Consider the following 25,074-nt stretch of genomic DNA (forward strand, 5'->3'; position numbering starts at 1 on the left):
TTTAATGTCATCATTTCTTCGTCAGACAATTGTTAGCCTCATTTTCATAATCTGCCATCACAAAACCACTCCTTTTAATACATTTACATGTAGTTTTTTCGAAATTTTCCCGAATTTCTCCACCTTTTAATGTGTTTTGCCGGCAACACAACCACCTAACCCTTACGCACATCGTTGTCTACCTACAGAAGTTCACCACAGGATCAACATAGCCCAACTCTAACCAACACTTTTTTGCCTTTTTTCACACCAGATCTCCAGTTGCTTTCTAGTTCACCTTTATCTCTCCCCATATATTTTTATTTTTATTTTCATTTTCATTTCAGCCTCATGTTACACTTTCCACCTTCTAATACCATGTCACCCTCACAACACCCCCACAACGACCTCATTAAGTTTTATTTACATTCCCTCCGCAAACATGCCTTCGCCCTAGCCCGATTACACTCCCATATTTTATTTTCTCAGGCTTGTCTGACATTTGGCATTACCCCCAAAGGCCTCACACTTAAAGTTCCTATCCCTGGCTGCAACCCTTCTTTCCATCAGCCCCTATACCAGTTCCAAACTGAACAATCCATTGCCTTCACTCACCTAATCCTTCACCTACACATCAACTCAGCCAATGAACACACCCGTCAACTCCTATCCTAAATAAAAGTGCTCAATCTTTCCTCTCCCACATCCACACCGGCTGTTCCGAGCATCCTCCTACAGACCAACCGCAAATTAGAACAGCATGCCACCCTCCACCTTAAAAAACTATCCAATCTCCTGGTTTCCCACCTCCGGAAAGGCAACTCTCACACCCTTCACAACCTTTCCAGCAAACCTCAACCTCCTCTCATTGCACACAAACCCAGTCTCTCCCATCTACTCAATCTCCCACTTCCAGCTCCACTCCCTCCAAAACCTCAAAATTCCAATCAACACAATCTGGAACAACAACACCCTAATTCACTAGTTAACCTTTCCTACAAACCTCTCTCCCAATCCGAAACCCCTGTCCAATCCAAAGGCCTCACCTTCAGCCCCACTCCCAGATTCAACCAAACAGCCCTCGTCAAAGATTTACTGTCCTACACTCATACTCTCTGCTGGAAATATCACTTTGCCACGAAGCAAAATGATCCTAATCCTACTCCTAATGATCCAACTCCCCAAGACACTATCCAAACTGAACCCTGCCTGGAACAGTTCCATCCTCCGTCACAGCGGGACCCACCTCCTCTTCCTCAAAATCACCCCCTCCAAACCTTCCAGGAATTTCTGACTTCCAGCCTTGCCTCTCAATCCTTCTTAAAAAGCCTTAATCCTACTCCCAACATCACCACTGTTGAAGCCCAGGCTATCCGTGATCTGAAGGCTGACCGATCCATCGTCATTCTTCCGGCGGACAAGGGTTCCACGACAGTGGTATTTGATCGTCGGGAGTATGTGGCTGAGGGACTGCGTCAGCTTTCAGACAACACCACATACAAAGTTTGACAAGGTAATCCTGTTGTGGATTGGCAGGAGAGCCAACCTTTATAGAGGAAGCCGAAAGGCACCGTTTAAGCTCACGCAGGCTGGCGTGAGGTCTGGAACAGGACAAGGAATTTAGACTTCAGAAAAAAAGGAGGTAACTGGTGGAATACTTCACTTTAATCCATTAATGTTGAATGTAGCTCTTGTCTGTACATTCTTTACAATATCAATAGCAACTGATAATGGCGCCTTGCTAGGTCGTAGCAAATGACGTAGCTGAAGGCTATGCTAACTATCGTCTCGGCAAATGAGAACGTATTTTGTCAGTGAACCATTGCTAGCAAAGTCGGTTGTACAACTGGGGCGAGTGCTAGGAAGTCTCTCTAGACCTGCCGTGTGGCGGCGCTCGGTCTGCAATCACTGATAGTGGCGACATGCGGGTCCGACGTATACTACCGGACCGCGGCCAATTTAAAGGCTGCCACCTAGCAAGTGTGGTGTCTGGCGGTGACACCACAAATCCCATTCCTGATGTCCAGGCGAAGCTTCAAGGAATCCTCAGAACCTTAGGCCCCCTACAAAACCTTTCACCTGACTCCATCAACCTCCTGACCCCACTGACACCCTGCACCCCTACCTTCTACCTTCTTCCTAAAATTCACAAACCCAATCATCCTGGCCGCCCCATTGTAGCTGATTACCAAGCCCCCACAGAACGTATCTCTGCCTACGTAGATCAACACCTTCAGCCCATTACATGCAGTCTCCCATCCTTCATCAAAGACACCAACCACTTTCTGGAACGCCTGGAATCCTTACCCAGTCTGTTACCCCCGGAAACCATCCTTGTAACCATTGATGCCACTTCCTTATACACAAATATTCCGCACGTCCAGGGCCTCGCTGCGATGGAGCACTTCCTTCCATGCCGATCACCTGCCACTGTACCTAAAACCTCTTTTCTCATTACCTTAGCCAGCTTCATCCTGACCCACAACTTCTTCACTTTTGAAGGCCAGACATACCAACAATTAAAGGGAACAGCCATGGGTACCAGGATGGCTCCCTCGTACGCCAACCTATTCATGGGTCGCTTAGAGGAAGCCTTCTTGGTTACCCAGGCCTGCAAACCCAAAGTTTGGTACAGATTTATTGATGACATCTTCATGATCTGGACCCACAGTGAAGAAGAGCTCCAGAATTTCCTCTCCAACCTCTACTCCTTTGGTTCCATCAGATTCACCTGGTCCTACTCTAAATCCCATGCCACTTGCCTTGACGTTGACCTTCATCTGTCCAATGGCCAGCTTCACACGCCCATCCACATCAAACCCACCAACAAGCAACAGTACCTCCATTATGACAGCTGCCACCCATTCCACATCAAACGGTCCCTTCCCTACAGCCTAGGTCTTCGTGGCAAACGAATCTGCTCCAGTCCAGAATCCCTGAACCATTACACCAACAACCTGAAAACAGCTTTCGCATACCGCAACTACCTTTCCGACCTGGTACACAAGCAAATAACCAGAGCCACTTCCTCATCAAACCCAGAACTTCCCACGGAAGAACCCCAAAAGTGCCCCACTTGTGACAGGATACTTTCCGGGACTGGATCAGACTCTGAATGTGGCTCTCCAGCAGGGATACGACTTCCTCAAATCCTGCCCTGAAGTGAGATCCATCCTTCAATGAAATCCTCCCCACTCCACCAAGAGTGTCTTTTTGTCGTCCACCTAACCTTTATAACCTCTTGGTTCATCCCTATGAAATCCCCAAACCACCTTCCCTACCCTCTGGCTCCTACCCTTGTAACTGCCCCAGGTGTAAAACCTGTCCCATGCACCCTCCCACCACCACCTACTCCAGTCCTGTAACCTGGAAGGTGTACACAATCAAAGGCAGAGCCACGTGTGAAAGCACCCACGTGATTTACCAACTGACCTGCCTACATTGTGAAGCTTTCTATGTGGGAATGACCAGTAACAAACTGTCCATTCGCATGAATGGACACAGGCAGACAGTGTTTGTTGGTAATGAGGATTACCCTGTGGCTAAACATGCCTTGGTGCACGGCCAGCACATCTTGGCACAGTGTTACACCGTCCGGGTTATCTGGATACTTCCCACTAACACCAACCTGTCAGAACTCCGGAGATGGGAACTTGCCCTTCAGTATATCCTCTCTTCTCGTTATCCGCCAGGCCTCAACCTCCGCTAATGTCAAGTTGCCACCGCTCATACCTCACCTGTCTTTCAACAACATCTTTGCCTCTTTACTTCCGCCTCGACTGACATCTCTGCCCAAACTCTTTGCCTTTACAAATGTCTGCTTGTGTCTGTGTATGTGCGGATGGATATGTGTGTGTGTGTGTGTGTGTGTGTGTGTGTGTGTGTGTGTGTGTGTGTGTGTGTGTGTGCGCGCGCGCGAGTGTATACCTGTCCTTTTTTTCCCCCTAAGGTAAGTCATTCCGCTCCCGGGATTGGAATGACTCCTTACCCTCTCCCTTAAAACCCACATCCTTTCATCTCAAAATTTGTCATTACAAAACTTATAGACCCTACTTTATCTATGTGCACCAGAGTGATTTATCCTCTAAAAAAATTTGTTTGCAGAATTACGAAGAGTAATGAGAAATATCTTTTACAATATACTGGGTCCAATTTATAAAAATGGTACAGAACAGTTGTAGCGACATTTGGGACCTTCCGAGATTAGAAAAAGACAGCTGGTGTTACATGGCCAATTGAACACTGTGCTAGACACAGTGCATTAATGAAAAAAAAAATTGTTTAGATGAAGAAAACACGAAGTAGCAGTATTTGTCATCATGATTGTAAGCTTGTGGTCCCTAGTTGGAAGACTAATGAATCAAATCAATCATCAAATAGTTAATAATGATCAAAACCAAACTTTGGTAGCTCTAGTATAAACTAGTAGGTCCCAGTACTTTCTAGCTAGCATCGTGCAGTCCTGATAGGTCTCAATGGGCGCTATAAAAACATAGACATTGATAAAATATCCATCTTCAGACTTGAAAAAGACACTTTATCAGGCTCTGTAAGCATTATCTTCAAAAACATCATGCAATGCTTGGCAATTGGTGATAAAATACAGCATAGTGATCTTGTTTAGTGAGGTTACAGTTCTCTTTAAGTGCAATAAATAATAATTGTTATAATAATAATAATTATTATTAATAATAATAATAATAATAATAATAATAATAAATAAACAATATAAGAATTTGCTGCCTTTTAGCAAGGGGTATAGAAAGAGGAAAGCATCAGCTGTGGCCTATCTACAGAAAATGTCAAGACAACATAAAGTACTCATAAATGAATAGTATTTCTACCATTCCAGTCAATTAAGTGAACGTGATCCCCAAAACACAATTAAGTGGACCCAGAGCATTTCTGCAGGAAACTTGATGAATTTTTCTGGGTAAACATCTTTAATAAGCCAGAATGAGATTTTCACTCTGCAGCGGAGTGTGCGCTGATATGAAACTTCCTGGCAGATTAAAACTGTGTGCCTGACCGAGACTCGAACTCGGGACCTTTGCCTTTCGCGGGCAAGTGCTCTACGAACTGAGCTACCGAAGCACGACTCACGCCTGGTACTCACAGCTTTACTTCTGCCAGTACCTCGTCTCCTACCTTCCAAACTTTACAGAAGCTCTCCTGCGAACCTTGCAGAACTAGCACTCCTGAAAGAAAGGATATAGCAGAGACATGGCTTAGCCACAGCCTGGGGGATGTTTCCAGAATGAGATTTTCACTCTGCAGCAGAGTGTGCGCTGATATGAAACTTCCTGGCAGATTAAAACTGTGTGCCCGACCGAGACTCGAACTCGGGACCTTTGCCTTTCGCGGGCGGCTTAGCCTTGATGATAGCTTCCACTTTTTCAGGCATATGTCCAATCAGGTGTGGGAAGGTTTCTTGGGGAATGGCAGCCCATTCATCACGGAGTGCTGAATTGAGGAGAGGTATCAATGTCGGTTGGTGAGACCTGGCATGAAGTCGTGTTCCAAAACATCCCAAAGATGTTCCACGATATTCAGGTCAGGACTCTGTGCAGGCCAGTTTATTACAGGGATGTTATTGACATGTAATCATTCCGCCACAGCCCGTGCATTATGAACAGGTGCTCGATTGTGTTGAAAGATGCAATCGCCATCCCCAAATTGCTCTTCAACAGTGGGAAGCAAAAACATGCTTAAACATCAATGTAGGCCTGTGCTGTGATAGTGCCATGCAAAACAAGGGGTGTAAGACCCCTCCGTGAAAAACACAACCACACCATAACACCACCGCCTCCGAATTTCACTGTTGGCACTACACACGCTGGCAGATGATGTTCACTGGGCATTTGCCATACCCCGACCCTGTCATTGGATCGCCACATTGTGTACTGTGATTCATCATTCCACACAACATTTTCCCATTTTTCAATTGTCCAATGTTTATGCTCCTTACACCAAGTGAGGCATCATTTGGCATTTACCGGTGTGCTGTGTGGCTTATGAGCAGCCACTCGACCACGAAATCCAAGTTTTCTCACCTGCTGCCTAACTGTCATAGTATCTGCAGTGGTTCCTGATGCAGTTTGAATTTCCTGTGTGATGGTCTGGATAGATATCTGCCTATTACAAAAAAAAAACCCTCTTTAACTGTCAGTGATCTCTGTCAGTCAACAGAAGAGGTCGGCCTGTATGCTTTTGTGCTGTACGCGTCGCTTCATGTTTCCACTTCACTATCACATTGGAAACAGTGGACCTAGGGATGTTTAGGAGTGTGGAAATCATGCATACAGACATGTGATACCCAATCACCTGACCACGTTCGAAGACAGTGAGTGCCGCAAAGTGCCCCATTCTGCTCTCTCACAATGTCTAATGACTACTGAAGTTGCTGGTATGGAGTACCTGGCAGTAGGTGGCAGCAAAATGAACCTAATATGAAAAACATATGTTTTTGGTGGTGTCCGGAAACTTTTGATCACATAGTGTAGGTACATCGCAAGTGCTGTGTCTGGCCTCACACCAGAGGAGGCAGGTTCGAACCCTGCATGCCCCGGGAGCTATAGGCTAGACTGTGGCAAGCGGCATATTGGTTACAGCTGAACTAGACTATTTGAGAGCAGCCACGGAAAGAAGTTACGTCATTTAAAACATTAGATTGTTGTGCGAGTAACATTTGCTCACAGAGCCGTGTACAAATGCGAGGTGAACACTTTCAAAGTCATGATAGTTCACCGACTGACAAATTCACAGTTGTTCAACCTCAGTACAACCACGTGGTTACTGCAGCCTGTACATAATGGCGAGATTGATCCTGAAGTGCCCTTTTTTTTATCAAATTTGAAGAATGATTCTGGTTGGAATTATAGAAATGCAAGAGTGGTCAATACTGAGGATAGTTCTTACTGTCAAAAACATCTCACTGTAATATCAAGGTGCGTGGCATTTTGCATTGTCCTGAAGCATGCACAGCCTTGGGAGCAGATGCTACTGACACACTATTTTTAAAGTGCTAAATAGCGCAACGATTTTTTCGAACTTCCTTCTGAGGCCACTCCTAACTTGTCTACTTCAGTTAAAACCAATGTACTGCTTGCAACATTCCAACACTGCCCACAGCATAGTGGTGATTGGAGCCTGCCTCCTTGATATTGGTTACTGCACAACATTGCCCAAAATGACTTTAAATAATGAAAAGTGTGAAGTCATCCACATAAGCACTAAAAGAAATGGACTAAATTTCAGTCACACAATAAAAATTATAAATCTATAGGCTGTAAATTTAACTAAATACTTTGGGATTATAATTACGAATAGCTTCAATTGAAATGATCACGTAGATAATGTTGTGGGGAAAGTAAACCAAAAACTGTGATTTATTGGCAGAACACTCAAAAAATTAGTGCCGGATACAGAAAAACCTCAAGGAGGGGGCACTGAAGATATCTTGAGTTACCTTTACTTTTACTGTAATAAAAAATAATCAAATCACATGCAAAGTTTAAGAAAGTTTTATTTAAACTGATTATACACAAACACAAGACACTGCCATCTTATGATATAAAAAAATTGCAATTGTGGTTCTCCTTCTTAAATGATGAAATCTATGCGCCTATTCTTCTTGGCAAATTGGTTAATTACATTGTCACTAGGACAATTAATGTCAGCGTAAGTGTTCGACAGAGCTAAGCCATTAAGTCGACCCTCCTTCACTGTCGACCTCAGCCAGGTCTTTGTATGCCGCAATGTTGAAAAACTCCTTTCTACTGTAGCAATAGACGCAGGTAGACAAGCAAATATTTTGTACAGCATGTGCAAAGTCAGTTCTAGGACAAAGAGACAACACTTGCATAACAGAATCACAATCATTAAGGGCATTCCTGCTAGTTTGCTTGTATTGAAGAATCTCTCCCATTAGTCTCTTTTTAATCACAAAGAGTGATTCTTCTTCAAAGAATGGTAGTTCAGTTAAGCACTGACTCAATTTATGTGCCAGATCATTACCGTGATGTTTCAGTAGTTGTGAGGGCAAAAGTATGTTGAATTTTAAATGATAAATATTTTCTTCAGCAAAACATTCTCTCATGTCAGTCATAATGTGGACCAGTGTTGAAATAAAATTCTTCAGTCTTAATATTTCTGCTTCTGAATGTAAACTAGCTTCTTATTCAGCGAATAGTCTGCATTTATAACACTACATATCAAAGGTTCTCTGTATGAGAAAACAGCAGAATATTCGCAACTTTTCTCGAACAAATGCCAGACAGAATAACATATCAAGATCATTAGAATGGCTGAGACTTTTCTCGTAGGTATATGTTCGCTATATATGTGCCAAACAGAAACACACAAAATATGATGATGCAGACACATGTGCTACACAGAAAAGTACAACTACTCGATAACTCGATTCAATCAAGTTGACTGACGAAAGAAATGAATGAATAGCATGCAGGCTGACTGGCGGGAGCGACGCAGGTAGCATGCGGGCAGCCCCACAGGGGGTCCCCCATATGTATCTGCCACTGCCTACACTACACTTGTCACTCTTCTTCTGGAGAATAGGATGAAAAACTGTTTTTGTTTTTTACGTTAATGGACAAAATCAGTGTATTTTAGGAGTAAATTTTATTAGTTATACTGATGATTTATACCAATTGGCCAGTAATGATGCCATGCTGGAGTCATGGGGTAGAGGCATCACTATTGAACCACAAGCAGCTGAGCCACAGTTGTTAATACATCTCTCTAGAACAGCCTGCTCTGCCAGCCCAGCTCCTGTCACCATCATGGGTATACTATTCATAGTAACTATATTTATAACTATTTCCCTTTGATATTATAATGACTCTGTTACCTCTAAGCTGTTTTACTACACTCTTTGCAAAGTACAAGGTCTGTTGATGATTGATCTATGTACAGTAGATTGAAAATGGTCACCAATTTAAATACAATATTTATGCAATCGAGACTGCTTTTAGTAAATTTTATTGGTATTTTTTTATATTTTGGGCATAATGCATCTTGAGCTTCAGTTATTGTAACGTAAAAGTAATTAGCTTCGTATTCACAACTTCAGTAAGGTTATCAGTCCCCATGTCCCCATCCCCGCCGCCGCCTCCTGCCATCCAATCAAAAATAGAGTTTGGTGAGTTCCTGACAAACTGGCTCATCAGCAGCAGGATTAAATGGGTTGGGTTGTTTTGGGGAAGGAGACCAGACAGCGAGGTCATCGGTCTCATCGGATTAGGGAAGGACGGGGAAGGAAGTTGGCCATGCCCTTTGAAAGGAACCATCCCGGCATTTGCCTGGAGCGATTTAGGGAAATCACGGAAACCTAAATCAGGATGGACGGACACGGGATTGAACCGTCGTCCTCCCGATTGCGAGTCCAGTGTCTAACCACCGCGCCACCTCGCTCGGTCAGGATTAAATCACACCATATAATGCAGCACTGGTCCAGCAACAACTACACCCTCATGAAAGCCACATGCAATACTGGCCCAGACATTGGTCTACATAAACTGTATAATGTGGTCACATGCCCTTAACAGTTTTATTTATGATGACATCAGCCACAGAAGCCCAAAGTCACATTTATGTTGCAGGAAAAACATTTCTAATTTTCACGAAGAACTGATTATTAATCTCCTAGCTACAACTTTAGTACTTAACTATCAAAAGAAAAGAACTTAATCAATGAACTTGTGTTTTTTCCATGAATCGTTCCTCCATGAATACACAGTACTACTCTCCAATATTCATTCTCCCGCATGTCACCAGCCTCATCAGCAGGGAAACCCTAAACCCTGCCCCCCAAACTGAATCTCACATTCGTTCAGCTTTATAATCATCCAACTCAGATAATGAGTAGTCACTTTGCCAGGGTTGCATAAATTCAGTACATGTTGTTGTAGTTCTGGGACCCTCACAGTTATCAGCTTCTTGGCATACATCATAGGTATCGTTAGTTTTAACTCTTGTAACTTGGTAGGAGCCTAAATTCTTGGCATTCAGCTTTAGTGTTGGTCCAGCTGGTTTTGTTTTATTGCCACCAGGTCACAAAGTTTGTACTTTGAGGGTTTCTTCTGACTTTGGTTGAAACTACCATGATTTTCTTCATCCACCTTACTGATCTGCAACAGCATCTTCCTTCAGTTTAGTACATCTCTCTTCAAGTGAATTAATAATTTCTTCTTCCAATAACTTTGTGATGTGAAGATCAGTCTGTAAGCGCATCTTAATCCTTATCTAAAGTTCAAATTGTGTTTTCTCAATACTTCTGTTGAACACATGGCATGTTGAACTGATACCACCACCTTGTAATATTCACAAGGCCTATCAATACTAAGTTTAGCAACAATTTTAGCCAAAGTAGCACTGGTCCTCTCAACCTGTCCATTGGCTCTAGGGAGTCCTGTCATTATTAAAAATTGCTCAATTCCTTCAGCAGTGCAGTACTACTCAAATTCTTCAGAAGTAAAGTAAGTTCCTTTATCAGTGATCACATGGGCTGAATTTCCAAAATTAGTTTTCTGTAATTCCATCTTAATAATTGTTTCTGCTGATTTTGTAGTCTTTACAGGATACAACCAGATAAACTTGGTAAATAAGCCAATAATACTTACAATGTGGTTGTATCCATTGTGCATTGATTGTAGTGGTCAAATATGACCCATGTGATAAGAATATAATGGATAACTTTCTTTGAATAAGAATGAAGGAAACCTTCCTTATTTCCTGATTTCTTATTAACAATTAAACATTTTACACAATTTGAGATCACTCTTTTCACCTTGTCAGTGAACTTTGGCACATAATAATCTTGTTTTACTTCCTCCTCAGTTTGTTTAACTGCGCAATGACTTTTCCTATGTACAGGATTGAGAACTTCACTTTGTATAGGGCCTGAAGCCACCAAAGTCTCTCTTACATCAAAGAACTTAAACAGAATTCCATCCCTCATTTAGAAGTTTCCATTAGGCTGTTCTTTGATAATGCTCTTGATTGCTGCTAACCATCATCTTTCTCTTGAGCTTTCCTAATTCTAGCTACTAAACTATCTGCAAAACTAAACAGTACACTATTCACACGACGACTTAAGGCATTTACATGTTTCATCCTAAAACCAGATCAGTGTTCAATGGTGTAGGAATACTCTTCCGAGACTAAAGCTCATCTTGCTATTCTTGGTGAAAACCCCTTCTTATCCATAGTCTTTTGGAATGCAGTTCAGTCTGTTACAATTTCAAATCATATTCCTAGTAAATACACATGGAATTTCCTTAAGACATTAACAAATAGCTAAAACTTCAAGCTCATAACTATTGCACTTTTCCTCTTGATATGGTGTTATTTTTACTCATATACGAGTGTGGAGGAACCCACCATCATCCAGAGATTTTTGTAATAGTATGGCTCTAAACGCTCCTTGGCTTACATCTATCTAGTTCAGTTTCGTACCTTGGGCTGTAGATTTTTAAAACTGGATCTGATACAAGAATATCTTTGAGCATCTGGAACACTTGCCTCTGCTCTTCTTCAAACTTATATTCTTGATTATTCCTCAGCAAATTGCTTAGAGGTTTGGCAACTGAAGAGTACTTTGAGAGAAACTTCCCAAAGTATCCTGTTAGACTGAAGAAAGTTTGTATCGCTGCAATAGATGTTGGTTCAAGGAAGTTTTGAGTAGCTAATGTCTTCTCAGAAGGAGGTCGGATTCATCCACACTGTATAATATATCCAAGAAACTCGACAGCTCTCATCAACAACTGGAAGTTTGAAAAGTTAATTTCCAATCCATATTCTACTGCAGTTTCTAACACTAAACTAAGCTGTTGAGGTGCATCATCACCCTTTGCTGATATTACAGTATCGTTCAGATAAATCAATACAATGTTCACTCGATCCACTGCCCAAAAAAAATAGTGTTTATAAAATTCTGGGACACTGCAGATGAATTTTTTTGCACCAAACATAACTTTCCTGAACTGAATCTGTCCTGAGTGAGTCACAAGCGAGATACTTTGAGCTTTATTCTTCTACAACATTCTTGAGGTCTAGTGTTGGACCCACACAGATGTCTTGCAGTTTATCCAAAAGATCTTCTATGAGGGGCAATGGGTAATAATCTTTCACTGTGATCTTATTTAATTTTCTGTAGTTCATACAGACATGATAATCACTATTTTTCTTTTTCACAACTACAACCTGGCTAGTATATTCAGATGAACTTGATTCTCACAGTTTCCTTCTCTCTTTCCTTTCTGACATCAGTGGACTTCATCTTTATTATGGTGTAATTGGTCACTAAATCTTTGATGTATTTCTCCATTTCATAACTAAAAGAGCTTTCAGTATCTCATTCTGGTTTGTCTACTACATGGATACACTTAAGATGATCTTCCCCTACTGGTTTCCTAATAGTAACTCTGCCCTTGTTTATTAAAATTTCAGTTTGCTCTAGGAAATTGTTTCCAACGACCATTTCTAAATTTATTGCATCTCTAGAAACCACATAAATATCTGTTTCAATTTTCACATCATAAACCCCAATAATGTCTGTGAGATAACCTTATGGAGAGACGAATTTTTTCCTAAATCCTGCAAGACTACATCTGTTTTTTGCAAACTTGGAGCATCCACTATCTCATAAACATTCTGTCGTCATAAATTAAGCTGAATGCCACATCCAGTTGGCACCTTCACCTCTCTGTTACTTATTGATACATGCTCTTCTTACAGTGTTTGCGTTCACAATTATCTAGATTAGTCTTCTCCTTCGTGCATTCAGAAGAGATATGGCCAAACTCATTGCAATTGAAGCAACTCTTTCCCTTGATCTTGTTGTTGCAATTACCTGACTTGCAACCATTTGCACCACGACTGAAACACTTTGCTTGGATCCAAAGCTACACTTTTAATATTTCTACTGCTTGATTCTTTAGCATCTTCCTTACTGGAGTTTAAATTTTCATTGATGTAACTTTTGTTATCTCTTCTTGGCAATAATTTCACAGCTCTTTTGTACTGCTTCATTTTTTCCTTAAACTTTTCCATACTCCTAGCACTATGGAGTAGAAGTTTTGGGCCTGGGTTGTCTTCTACTCCATCAATCACATACTGAAATAGCGATTTATTATCAATACCACCACAGCTGGCAGTTTCCTTTATTATGAGAAAATATTCTTGAAGAGACTCTTCCTGTTTCTTCTTTCATCAAGACAGCAGCTGGAGGACCTTCACAGCACTTCTTTTCATATCAAATTTGTTCTGGTGTAATCACAAGCACCGGAACGAAGATGCAGAACACAAGAGGAGAGAAGAAGGTGAGGAAACAAGTGGCCAATGGCGCGCAGAATTGGACCGTGCTGAGCCAAGAGCAACACCTAGCAGAAAGGAATATAAGTGATGCTCCTGCTAGCCTTGGATACTCAGATTGGCACCAGATCGCAGACATTAGTTATCAGTGATGTGTGACAGATCATGGACGTTAGTTATCAGTGACAGTTGTAAATCTCCAAAGTTAAGTTCTGTCAATTTGCTTTCTAGAAAATAAAACTACTAATGTTATTTGTTTGAACTGTTGTATAGCATTCCGAGAACACTGCATCCCATAGGCACCCTATTAGTTGGGGTTTGGGTTGTTTGAGGTAGCGAGGTCATCAGTCTCATCGGATTGGGGAAGGACAGGGAAGGAAATCAGCCGTGCCCTTTCAAAGGAACCATCCCAGCGTCTGCCTGGAGTGATTTAGGGAAATCACGGAAAACCTTAATCATGATGGCCAGGCACGGGATTGAACCGTCGTCCTCCCGAATGCGAGTCCAGTGTGCTAACCACTGCACCACCTCACTCAGTACCCTATTAGAGACGAATGGGCAAGACCCCACAACTGGCAACGAGTCATCAACTGAACTACATGCCAATGGCCACGTCCATAATTTTGCAGGTGCCTTAATTCTCTTATCTTTATTTCGCAGGGGCGCTCGCTTTGATTCACCAGTATTTTGACGTTTTTGCTAATTAGTGTTTCCAGGTGGGCATTGCAGAACATTTCTTTGATTTTGTCATTATTTAGAATACTTGCCTTGTATGTTTTTTGCATTTGTGTCTTCCAATATTAACCCCTCCACCTGTCACACCCCCTGCTCAGGTGCTGCAGCTGCAAGTGTTAAATGCAGTTAATGCAGTTATTTCAGTTTTGGATGAACCAGATCTCTACACTGCTCAACACAGTGCAGCAGCTACTAGTCAATGCTACGCGCCCGACAGAACAAGCACCGCCTACCACAACTGCTATACCACCTTTTCGACAGTTTTGTGAACAGGAAGAGGAATGGCTCCAGTGGCGCTCATGGTTTGAGGTGCATGTCATTGCCCACAATGTACCAGGTACTGTGAAACTTCCTTATCTAGTATCAATGGTAGGAAATGCAGTGTTCAGACTTATCCAGGAGTTACATCCTAATGCCACTCCGAGTAACTGTCATACGAACAAGTAATCACTTTGTTAACTAACTATTATGACCAATAAGTGAATGTGGTAGCAGCTAGGTACCAATTATTCAATTGCAAAAAATGGTCAGAACAAACTTATCGCAAGTGGGCAACAGATTTGCAGGGTATGACACGGAAATACAAATTCAAATGTGCTTGCAGTTCTTTATATTTAGCTGTAATGTTGTGTGATGCCGTCGTGTACCCTGTGCCTGATGTCATAATTAGAGAACAAATTTTGAAACAGTCCGACCCATCATTTCAGCAGGTAATGCAAATACTAGATCAGTATGGTTCCAGTGCCTTGTCGGCTCATACGTGTGAGCAGCCAGCTGCTTGTCGGATTGCATCCCTTAGTCGTGATCACCCCATTCCGCACCGGTGGCTTGCGCTAGCCAAGCCAAGTAAACGCCGCGTACGCAGTTCACTACATAGGCAGATACATGGGCAAACAGAATTAAGTCTTGCCCTCATTGTTAAACACGGCATAAACACCAAGACTGTTCCTCCTGACAACCTCAGTGTTACATCTGTGATAGGAAAGGCCATATGCAATCCATATGTTTGTAGCAGAACAAACATAAGAATTCAGTCCACTCACAAAACTCTCGCCACAAGGCCCATAAAGTAAAAGCACTGTAACACAAAAAAGATAGCTTTCATATTAAATTAATTTCAGTTGAGAGCAGGAGAAAAAGATATAACAACATGACAACTCATAGCACAGCCACCTATTAATAAATACAGTCACCATACAGGATCACTGCCACTGACTCTATGCACACCAGTTCACAAAAAGAGGTTCCCATCTAAGAGAGCTTCCCTTAAGAAGATTTAAAACAATAAATGAAGACTACGAGATATCAACAAATAATGCAAAGACTCAAACAGAAGTAAACTCTCTTCAAATGAAAATCATACATAAACACTTTACATAACTGAACACTTCCCCCACCCCCTGAAAAACTGATAAAATAAATGTAAAGAAAAATGTATGCTTATCGTACTTCGGAGAGGTTCTGAGAAAGACACACGTAAAGACTGATGGACGAAAGTATCTTGTGAATACTGGTCTTATTTCAATAGTAGACACATGTTGAGCTAGTCCCACAACTGCTCTAGAGAGAATATGCTTTCAAAGCACACTATTTTGACACACACACACACACACACACACACACACACACACACACACACACACACACACACACACACACACACACACACTATACAAAATGCATGCCATAGAAAAGAGCCAAACCATCATTCATAATACAGTTACGGTTTTGGTGACTCCTTCCATCACCTCCATCTGTTGCAGCAGAGGGTGGGCTGCATAGACCAGAAACCAGTCCCCCAACACTCTCGCTGGAAACTTCTGCCAGAGGGAGAACTTAAGACGGTCGAGCTTTCTGGATAGGAGGCGCAGCAAACCATCACTCTATGAGTCTCTTGTTACGCTCCAACGAGGCAACACCACAAGCTGTGTTCTCTGCAGCTTGGCCGTGCAACACCACATGGTTCGCAACGTCATCTGCCGCACTTCGCCAGGGTATATGCGAACCACATGATTCTTATCCCGTGCCCAGTTCTGTGTTCCACACCAGTGCACCAGGGTCAGATGGCACACTGCCTCCCCTGTGGTTGCCTTTTGCCCTACACAACACCAGTTCACGCACATTCACCTCGAGATTGTCTGTCCACTACCCTCCTCCATTGGATATCAACATCTGCTGACAATTACTGACAGATTTACTCACTGGATGGAGACCACACCTATCCTAGACATTTCGGCCAAAACTTTGGCTGCAGCCTTTGTTCAGACCTAGATGTCCCACTTGAGTTGCCCACATCACTACAGACCGCGGGTGCCAGTTCATCTCTGCCCTCTTCTGATCTCAGATAGCCACTGCGGCTCCAATTTCCATCATACCACCAGCTCCACACTGCAGCTAACAGCATGATGGAGCAGTTCCACTGCACACTTAAAACTGCCCTCACATGTTATTCTTCTGAATGGTCCTCTGCCCTAACCCTGGAACTTTTAGGTCTGCAGATCACACAAAACCAACCTGGGAACTTCTGCTGCTGAGCTAGTATATGGACAGCCACCTGCCATTACTGGCGGATTTTTGGAAGTGACCCCACTCCCTCCTGACAGCATCCCACATTTCGTGTAGCAGTTCCAAGGCTACGTGGCTCAACTATGAACACCACCTCCACAACATCCTAGTGAGCACCATACCTTCATCCACCATGACCTCACAGCATGCACACGTCATGCTTCAGGTTGATGCTTACCAACTGCCGCTCCACTCTCAGTATTCAGGCCCACTCCACTCCTTGGGGACAAAACGTTCTCCATTCATCTGATTGCGGTCACAGCATCCATCTCCACGGACAGGCTCAAGCCGGCGTAAGTCGTAGAGGCCCCTCCAGCCAATGAGCACAGCACCATCGAGGTGGAGTTACCCCACTTACCACCAGATCCAGCCACAACACCATCAACACCGTACTCGATACAACACGTGCCAACACCTTCTGCTGTCCCTGATGTACCACCGTCGACACCGCCCCACGATGGCATGTCCAAGCCACCAGCTGACACTGTCTCTGGTCTACCACTAACTGAATACAAGAGTAACACCAATCAGTACCTGGGACCATGATGTCATCACCGCACTACCCTTTCCGCAGCATCCAGCCAACATCAGCAGCACCATGCCCCAAATGTGCCCACCACTCTCAACAGAGTGTCGTCACCATCGCCACTAGCATCTGCACCATTGGAGCAGTGATGCTACTTCACACACTACCAGCGCCATGTGTAGGAGCTGCCCATGCCCATCCTCTCATCGGAAACCACAGCGCGAACATGAGCACAGCAGTACCAACTCATGCATGCCCCCCAGCAAGCACTGTCAGTCAGCTTCAAACACTCCTCTGTGTGGTTGACACCTTTGTTTTTCTCTCGAAAGGGGGGAACTGTGTAGCGACTCCTTCCATTGCCTCCATCTGTAGCAGCAGAGAAGGGGGCTGTGTAGACCAGAAACCAGCCCCCCAACACTCTCGCTGGTCAGCTTTACCGGAGGGAGAATTTAGGCATCCACACTTGCCAGATACAAGGCACACGGAACTATCACTCGAGCAGTCTCTTGTTTTGCTCCAATGAGGCAACAACCCCTGCCGTGCTCTCAGCAGCTCACTCGTGCCATGCAACACCATGTGGCTCGTGTCTTCGTCTGCCACCACATTTTGCTGGGTGTGCACGAACCGCAGGATTCTTATTCCGCACTCGGTGTCAGTGTACTGTTGCAGTTCATTTAACAAGATGAGTACTACTGGATCAAAGCATGATGTGGACACCTGGTTCATCCTCCCAGTATCAGCAATTGGAGTACTGCATGCAGAGTAGCACAAAAAGTGCAGTGAAGTGCAGTGCGTGCCAGGAAACCAGACGGATTTAGTTCTATTCCATCCCAGGCCATTTTAGTGCCCCTTTGTCGCCAAGTGTGCCATTGAAGTAGGTTTTCCTGTGCCGCCAGATAACATCAAACAAAGGCTGTAAGCCAGTCATGGTCCACCCAACCCAGAATCTCCACCATGAGCGAGTACCCTGCTTGATTACGAGGTATTAGCTCATTGAATTTTACTGTAGTTGTCAGCTTATAGGTTAGTATGTTAGAACCATCCCACACATATCTTCCAGCACACCCCAGCATTTATTGTCATTTTTCTTAACTAGCACATCACTTAGGCACCTATTCCCCTTGGGAGTATAGAAGGGAAAATAAATTATTCCTGCAAGGTAAAAAAAGATTTGCTAGAAGAAATTGAAATTTACCTGCTATTATTCAAACAGGCGTATGACATAAGAAAGCTGTAATTTGTCCTGCAGTTTTACAGACATATAGTCTAATCTCTTACTTGCAGTAGCATCATCTGCATTGGTATGTTAATAGTTTCTTAGGTTTACTGGATAAGTAAATACACTATGCTCTGCATGTTTAAACTGTATTTTTGCTGAAAATAGCCAACGTCTGAATAATTTATATATCTTTGACATGATTCTGTGTACACTTCACCGAACTTGTATATATGTCTTTTGTGGACTGTATTGTGGTGACCGATTGAGCAAGATGTGTAACAGAATATAGAAAATGCCACTAAATGAAGCAGAGTGTTTAGTATACTGCTTTTGTTTGTTCATCCATCTAATTAACTATTTATTGTATAGACTGGTTTATGTTTGTACAACATTAATGTAAGAACAAAAATTACCTGAAACTGAGAATTTGCCACACCTATAAATGGGGCCAAAAGACTTGAAATGTGATAGTGCATTTAAAAAATGTTCCTGAAGGTAGCTTTCAAACTCACTTCCTTCCTTTTAATGATAATGACTGTGGGTTATATTTTTATATGTATATTTGTAAGACCTTAACTTGAAAATGTGTTTAGTTAGGGAGTTGTGGATTGCCAATTGCAAGTAAGATGTACACAGTGACACACAGGAGATGGACGGTTTTTAATGAAATAATACTCATCCAACTTTAAAATTAATGCATGTTTATTTACCCAAAATCAAAGCTCATTATTTGCCATTTTAGTTAACAAAGTAATTTGTGAAAAATAATGTCGCCAAGGTGATGTCCATCATTTCGAATACAGGACACAAGTCTCTTCACAAAATCCTTCATCACATGGACTAAAATCTCTGCAGGGCTGGCAGCAATTTCTTGAATGATTGCATTTGTCAACTCGTCCAAATTTCGTGGTTTGTGGTTGTAGACACAGTTCTTAAGGTACCCCACAGAAAAAAGTCACATACTGACAAGTTGGGAGACCTGGGAGGCCAAGGAACATTGCCAAAACATGAGATAATACGGCCAGGATACATACATCTAAGAACTGTCAATGAAGTGTTTGCGGTGTGCAATGTTGCCCCATCCTGCTGGAACCAAACGCATATGAATGTAATGAACTCAATTAAAAGTAACTGTGGCCCCATTCTCTTCAAAAAAATAAGGTCCAATAATGCCAACAGAGCCAAGAGCACACCAGCCTGTTACTTTTTCTGAGTGTAGAGGACACTGGTGGATAAGGTGTGCATGCTCTGGAGCCCAGTAATGTAGGTTTTGCTTATTCACGGTCTCGTTTAAATGAAAATGAGATTCATCGCTCATCAATGAAATTTCATTTTCATTCGATCCAAAAATAACTTGCATTCTGTAAGCGAAGTCTTCTAATACAGCAAAATCAGTTTCCTTAAGTTGTTGGAGGAGTTGGGTTGGGGTTGGGGTTGGGTTGTTTGGGGCAGGAGACCAGACAGCGAGGTCATCGGTCTCATCGGGTTAGGGAAGGATGGGGAAGAAAGTCGGCCGTGCCCTTTCAAAGGAACCATCCCGGCATTTGCCTGGAGCGATTTAGGGAAATCACAGAAAACCTAAATCAGGATGGCTGGATGCGGGATTGAACCGTCGTCCTCCCGAATGTGAGTCCAGTGTCTAACCACTGCGCCACCTCGCTCGGTAAGTTGTTGGACAATGAGCATTTTGTAGGGATAGAATTTTAATTCTTTATGCAAAATTCGTCTAACTGGTTCAAGATTGATTCGTAACTCACTAGCATGATGTCTAGCTGACCGTCCTGGTCTTTTGACTGCCGCTTGCCTTACCCTTTCAACATTTTCTGGTGTTGTTACTCTGCGTCTCGGGACAGGATGCTTCTTATCCAGTATGTTTCCAGTTGATCTGAAGTTTTCCACCCATATGAGGATTGTGTTACGGCTTGGAAAAGCTCCATGTCGACCGACATTAAACTGCGCACGAAACAATCGCTGCGTAGCAATAACAGACTCACCACTTTTCACGAAACTGTCATAGACAAACACTCAATGTTGCAAGTCCCACTGCTCCATAGTGACTGAGTAAATTAAATGGGGTCTTGTGTGGATCAGAACTATCCCCACCACGACCACCTCCCACCACCGTGCCCTCAGTACTACGCAGTTCAAAACCGTCCGTCTCCCGCGTGTCACCATGTACTACACTGCATGACTTTTGCACCTTTTTCTGTGTAATAAATGCAACACTATGTTTATTTACAGTTATTTTGCACTAAGAATGTATTCTTTAAGGAGCTTGGAATAAACCTGTTTAACAGCCCAAAAAGCAAGACATTTTGATACATTTAAGTTATATAGTATGGTAGAAGGGGTAGTGGAAGATTAATTACACAACTGTATTTCAAGTCTATTATACAATAAATAAATATCTACCTTAAATTATCCCAGTTCTTGTCCCTATGAAAAGTCACAGACCAATAGCGATCATCCTCCACTCGGACCTATAACAAGTGGACATCGTAAATTAATAATTCTTACTCAAAATCCAGTGCAACAAAAAACATACATTAACTTTCTTTTTCATTTTTTGTTCTGGTTAGAAGTCCTTAGTAAGGTCTCTCAAATCATCAATCTTGCTATTCTACAAGTACATCTAACCTAATTTCTACTATACAAGGCAGTCAGATTTGAAATGTTCTCTATAGCTAACAAACTGAAAATAAAACTATTTGCCCCACATACCTCTTTCAATAAACTTAGTTCTGGTAACATGCACGGTGCTCTTAATCGAACACTTTGCCCTTGGTAGTGGATGGTGTCCAGGTAAACAACATTCACATGTGCATAGCACAAGGTGCCTTGGTCAATATCTCGAGGCATCAGCAACCGTGGTTCTACAGCCAGTACATATAAATGACGAAATGCTTGTAAATGGTACCTGTAAAAACCAACGTTATATTTAGCACACAATTTATTTCACATGATATTTCACAGAGCCCATGTAATTTTGGCTTATCACTTTCATATGAAGTGCAAAATATTTCAAAATTCCATAAATGAACCACAAATGTAACTCAATTCTAAAAATAATTAGTTCTATTTTCTTTAATTCTACTGCATACAGCATTTTTATTTAACCAGCCTCATAAAACATAGAAAGCAGCTGAAGTTATGCAAGATAAGAATCAAATCATATCTTTGCAACAGGAAAAAAATGTTGATAGGAATAACTCTAATTATCAGTTACCATTTGTTTCAGAAGTAATTATGCATGTAGGGCCCCAATATGCCATCTTTGATGCCTTGCTTCTGCTTGTGTATGTTTCATCAGTCACATTATGAGACACTATGTTTTTTTTCCTTTGCAGGTGAAATAAATGCTGTGAAAAACAGCAAATTAAATATATACTCAATTTACTGTATTGACCTACATGCAACTCGGAACCAGTAAGAGAAAACGTGATGAAAAGTGGAACATCGAATGAGTTGTTTCAGATGAACAAGAACATGAGCATTAAAACCATGTCAGGGGCTCAAGTAGAGATAGAACCCAAATTCTTATGACAGAAAAGTTACAACAATAAAGAACGTTGTTCAAGAATCTGTAGCTCTTAGAGTGAAAGAATTAGATGATACAGATTGTTTACAGCTACGTGGTTCTGTAATTGTAAGAAAAGAAGGATAAGTTAGGCTTCAACGACAAAAAGGAAGAGAGTTAGAAAGAAGTTTGAGGTAGAAGGAAGGAGGCCTCATGCCTACAAGATGTATTAAGTATGGTGATGGTTTGATAGGTGTATCTGCAATGTTGCTAGATATACTTATCAAAGTCATGGGTACAACAAGATAGAGTGCTCATAGCTATTTGTTTCATCAGTTAGTTTTGTATACTTATAATGTCCCCCCCCCCCCCCCCCCCCCTCCTCCAATGAATCATGGACCTTGTCTCAGCAATGCACATAGAGGGGTATCTTTTTTGAAAGATTCTCTTTATTTATGTACTATTGTACAATTTCAGCCTTAGGCCAGTTTCAAGTATTTTATGGATGATTTTTCAGAAGTAAATTATGCCATGTATGTTGTTGCTCCTATGACTCCATGTTATGCTCATAAAATAAATCCGAGATGTTTTACACTATTTTAGGAGCACATTATTTTCAAGTAGTTGTTGCAAAGCTTTGCTCAAAAGTAATGTGCTCCTAAAATACCATAAAACATCTCAGATTTAGTTTACGACCATAACCTGGAGTCACATGAGCAATGACATACACGGTGTAATTTACTACTAAAAATCATCCATAAAATACGTGAAAATGGCCTAAGGCTGAAATTGTACAACTGCACCTGGAGGAAAAAAAATGGCAAGGCATCACACTGAAAATTAAGGAAGGGTGTCTGTTCACAGGGCAGACAAACATATGGTTCCTGAACAGGGGCAACAGCCTTTTCAGTAGTTGCAGGGGCAACAGTCTGGATGATTGACTGAACTGGCCTTGTAACATCATCCAAGACAGCTTTGCTGTGCTGGTACTGTGAACGGCTGAATGCAAGGGGAAACTACAGCCGTAATTTTTCCCAAGGACATGTGGCTCTACTGTATGGTTAAATGATGATGGCAACTTCCTGGGTAAAATATTCCAGAGGTAAAATAGTCTGTCACATATGCTGCAACAAATGAACACAACAGTTTCACAATTACACGGGTTCTTTGTTGTAACATAGTTCAGACCTGTTTATTTATTGTTTTCATTTCTGTGAGTTATCTATGTGGTAACTTGCCTGCTCTCACTATTCGTAACATTTGCTTGCAATGGTAACGTATTCTTACCACATGAGACATATTCTATAACCCATGTATAGTATGATAGCTGCCAAGGCTACAGAAAGACTACAAACATTTCAATGACCAGTCGAACAGTTCATAATGACGTGAGAAAAAATAAATAAATAAATAAAATGCAAATAAATGGCACGAGGGAGTTTTGAACATGACTCATCTGGGTTACAGTCCCACATCATGACCACTCAACCATGATGTCATGGCTGTTCAGTTTCTCTCGATATTGCACGTGTTAAGCTTAGATCGTTCATTTTTTATTTTGCTTCTTTTTCACAGTTCAGTTCACCTCCTTCCTGTTTTCATGTTTTATTGGTGTTCAGTTCTTGATGGGCCATCTTATCATTAAATCTGAGGGGGTTGTGATGGGGAGTTTTGTTTGTCAGGAGGTCGTCATTATCAGGAGGAACAAAACTGGCATTCTATGGATCAGAGTGTGGAATGTCAGACCTCTTGATGAGGCAGGTACATCAGAAAATTTAAAAAGGTTAATAGATAAGTTAAAGTTAGATATAGTGGGAATTAGTCAAGTTCAGGGGCAGGAGGAACAGGATCCCTGGTCAAGTAAATACAGGGTTATAAATACAAAGTCAAATAGGGCTAATGCAGGAGTAGGTTTCATAATGAAAAAAAAAAGTATGCAGGTAAGCTATTATGAACAGCATAGAGAATGCGTTATCGGAGCCAAGATAGCCATGACACCCACACCTATCACAGTAGTACAAGTTTATATGCCAGTCAGCTCCGCAGATGAAAGAGAGATTGAAGAAATGTATCATGAGATAAAATAAATTACTCAGATAGTTAAGGGAGACAAAAATTTAATAGTTCAGGTGGACTGACATTCAATAGTAGGAAAAGGAAGAGAAGGAAAAGTCATAGGTGAATATGAACTGGGGGACAGGAATGAAAAAGGAAGCTCCCCGGTACAGTTTTACAGAGACTGTACCGTATTTACTCGAATCTAAGCCGCACTCGAATCTAAGCCACACCTGAAAAATGAGACTCAAAATCTAGGAAAAAAAAAAATTCCTGAATCTACGCCGCACCTGACATTTGAGACTCAAAATTCAAGAGGAGAGAAAAGTTTTAGGCCGCACCTCCAAATCGAAATAAAGTTGGTCCATTGTAATATGAGACACAATTTAGGTCGAATGAATGACGATACAGCTACAGTAGTTTGGTTCGAGTCGTAAGCTTAGCAGTTAAGCTTAACCAGGTAGCCATTGCTATGCGTCAGGCGCTCCGTCCGTATTTATACGGGTACCCTTCTTTTTCATGTGCTTCGTCTGGCTTTGACTTGATTGCATATTTTTCTTTGATCTGATAAGTGCCGTTCTCTTTGTTATAGGTGTTTACATCACTCTAAGCTGAAAATGCATTACTGTACTGAGTCATGCATTGTTTGTCGCGGCATGGCTTGCTTTTGTGCGCGCTACCGCGGCTTACAATAAAAAATAAAAAACGAGAGGAATTGTCTCATAACCAAAACAACGGCAAGAGACTGTTATTTGTTGTTACTTACACTGCTGCTTTCTTTGATAATGATCAACAAGAACCAAATAATAGACTGCGTATGATAGAAGATGTTCTGAAGGAGATTTTAGCGAAAATTTTTCTCCGTTTGAAAACCTTTGCAGGCGCCTCTTTAGTACATTACATTCTGCACAGAAATTAGAGTCATCTTAGATTTAAAAATCTAGTCAACTACCATGCTTCATTTCTGATTGTATCACTATCAGGCATAAGAATAATACGAATATAAACATGACATGATATGTATATTCTTACATGTTTGCTGTTGTCTCACTCTAGTTTCGTAGTTTATTAGGCAGACAGGATTTAAGTGAGATAGCAGCAAACACGAAACAATGCAAAATGTTTATATTCGTATTATTCTTATAA

General features: G+C 41.8%; 1 protein-coding gene across 2 annotated transcripts in view; it reads right to left on the reverse strand.

The window, feature by feature from the left end:
- The window catches only part of LOC126465310 (anaphase-promoting complex subunit 1), a 335,155-nt gene that overhangs the window by 49,033 nt on the left and 261,048 nt on the right, over positions 1-25,074 (reverse strand). For both annotated transcript variants that reach the window (XM_050096297.1, XM_050096296.1), the window contains exons 28-29: positions 21,078-21,273; positions 20,769-20,836 (exon numbers count right to left, since the gene is read on the reverse strand). In XM_050096297.1, the coding sequence (XP_049952254.1) occupies positions 20,769-20,836; positions 21,078-21,273 (264 nt within the window). The remainder of the gene's footprint in view (positions 1-20,768; positions 20,837-21,077; positions 21,274-25,074) is intronic.

Source organism: Schistocerca serialis, chromosome 1 (assembly GCF_023864345.2).
Source record: "Schistocerca serialis cubense isolate TAMUIC-IGC-003099 chromosome 1, iqSchSeri2.2, whole genome shotgun sequence".
Lineage (NCBI taxonomy): Eukaryota > Metazoa > Arthropoda > Insecta > Orthoptera > Acrididae > Schistocerca > Schistocerca serialis.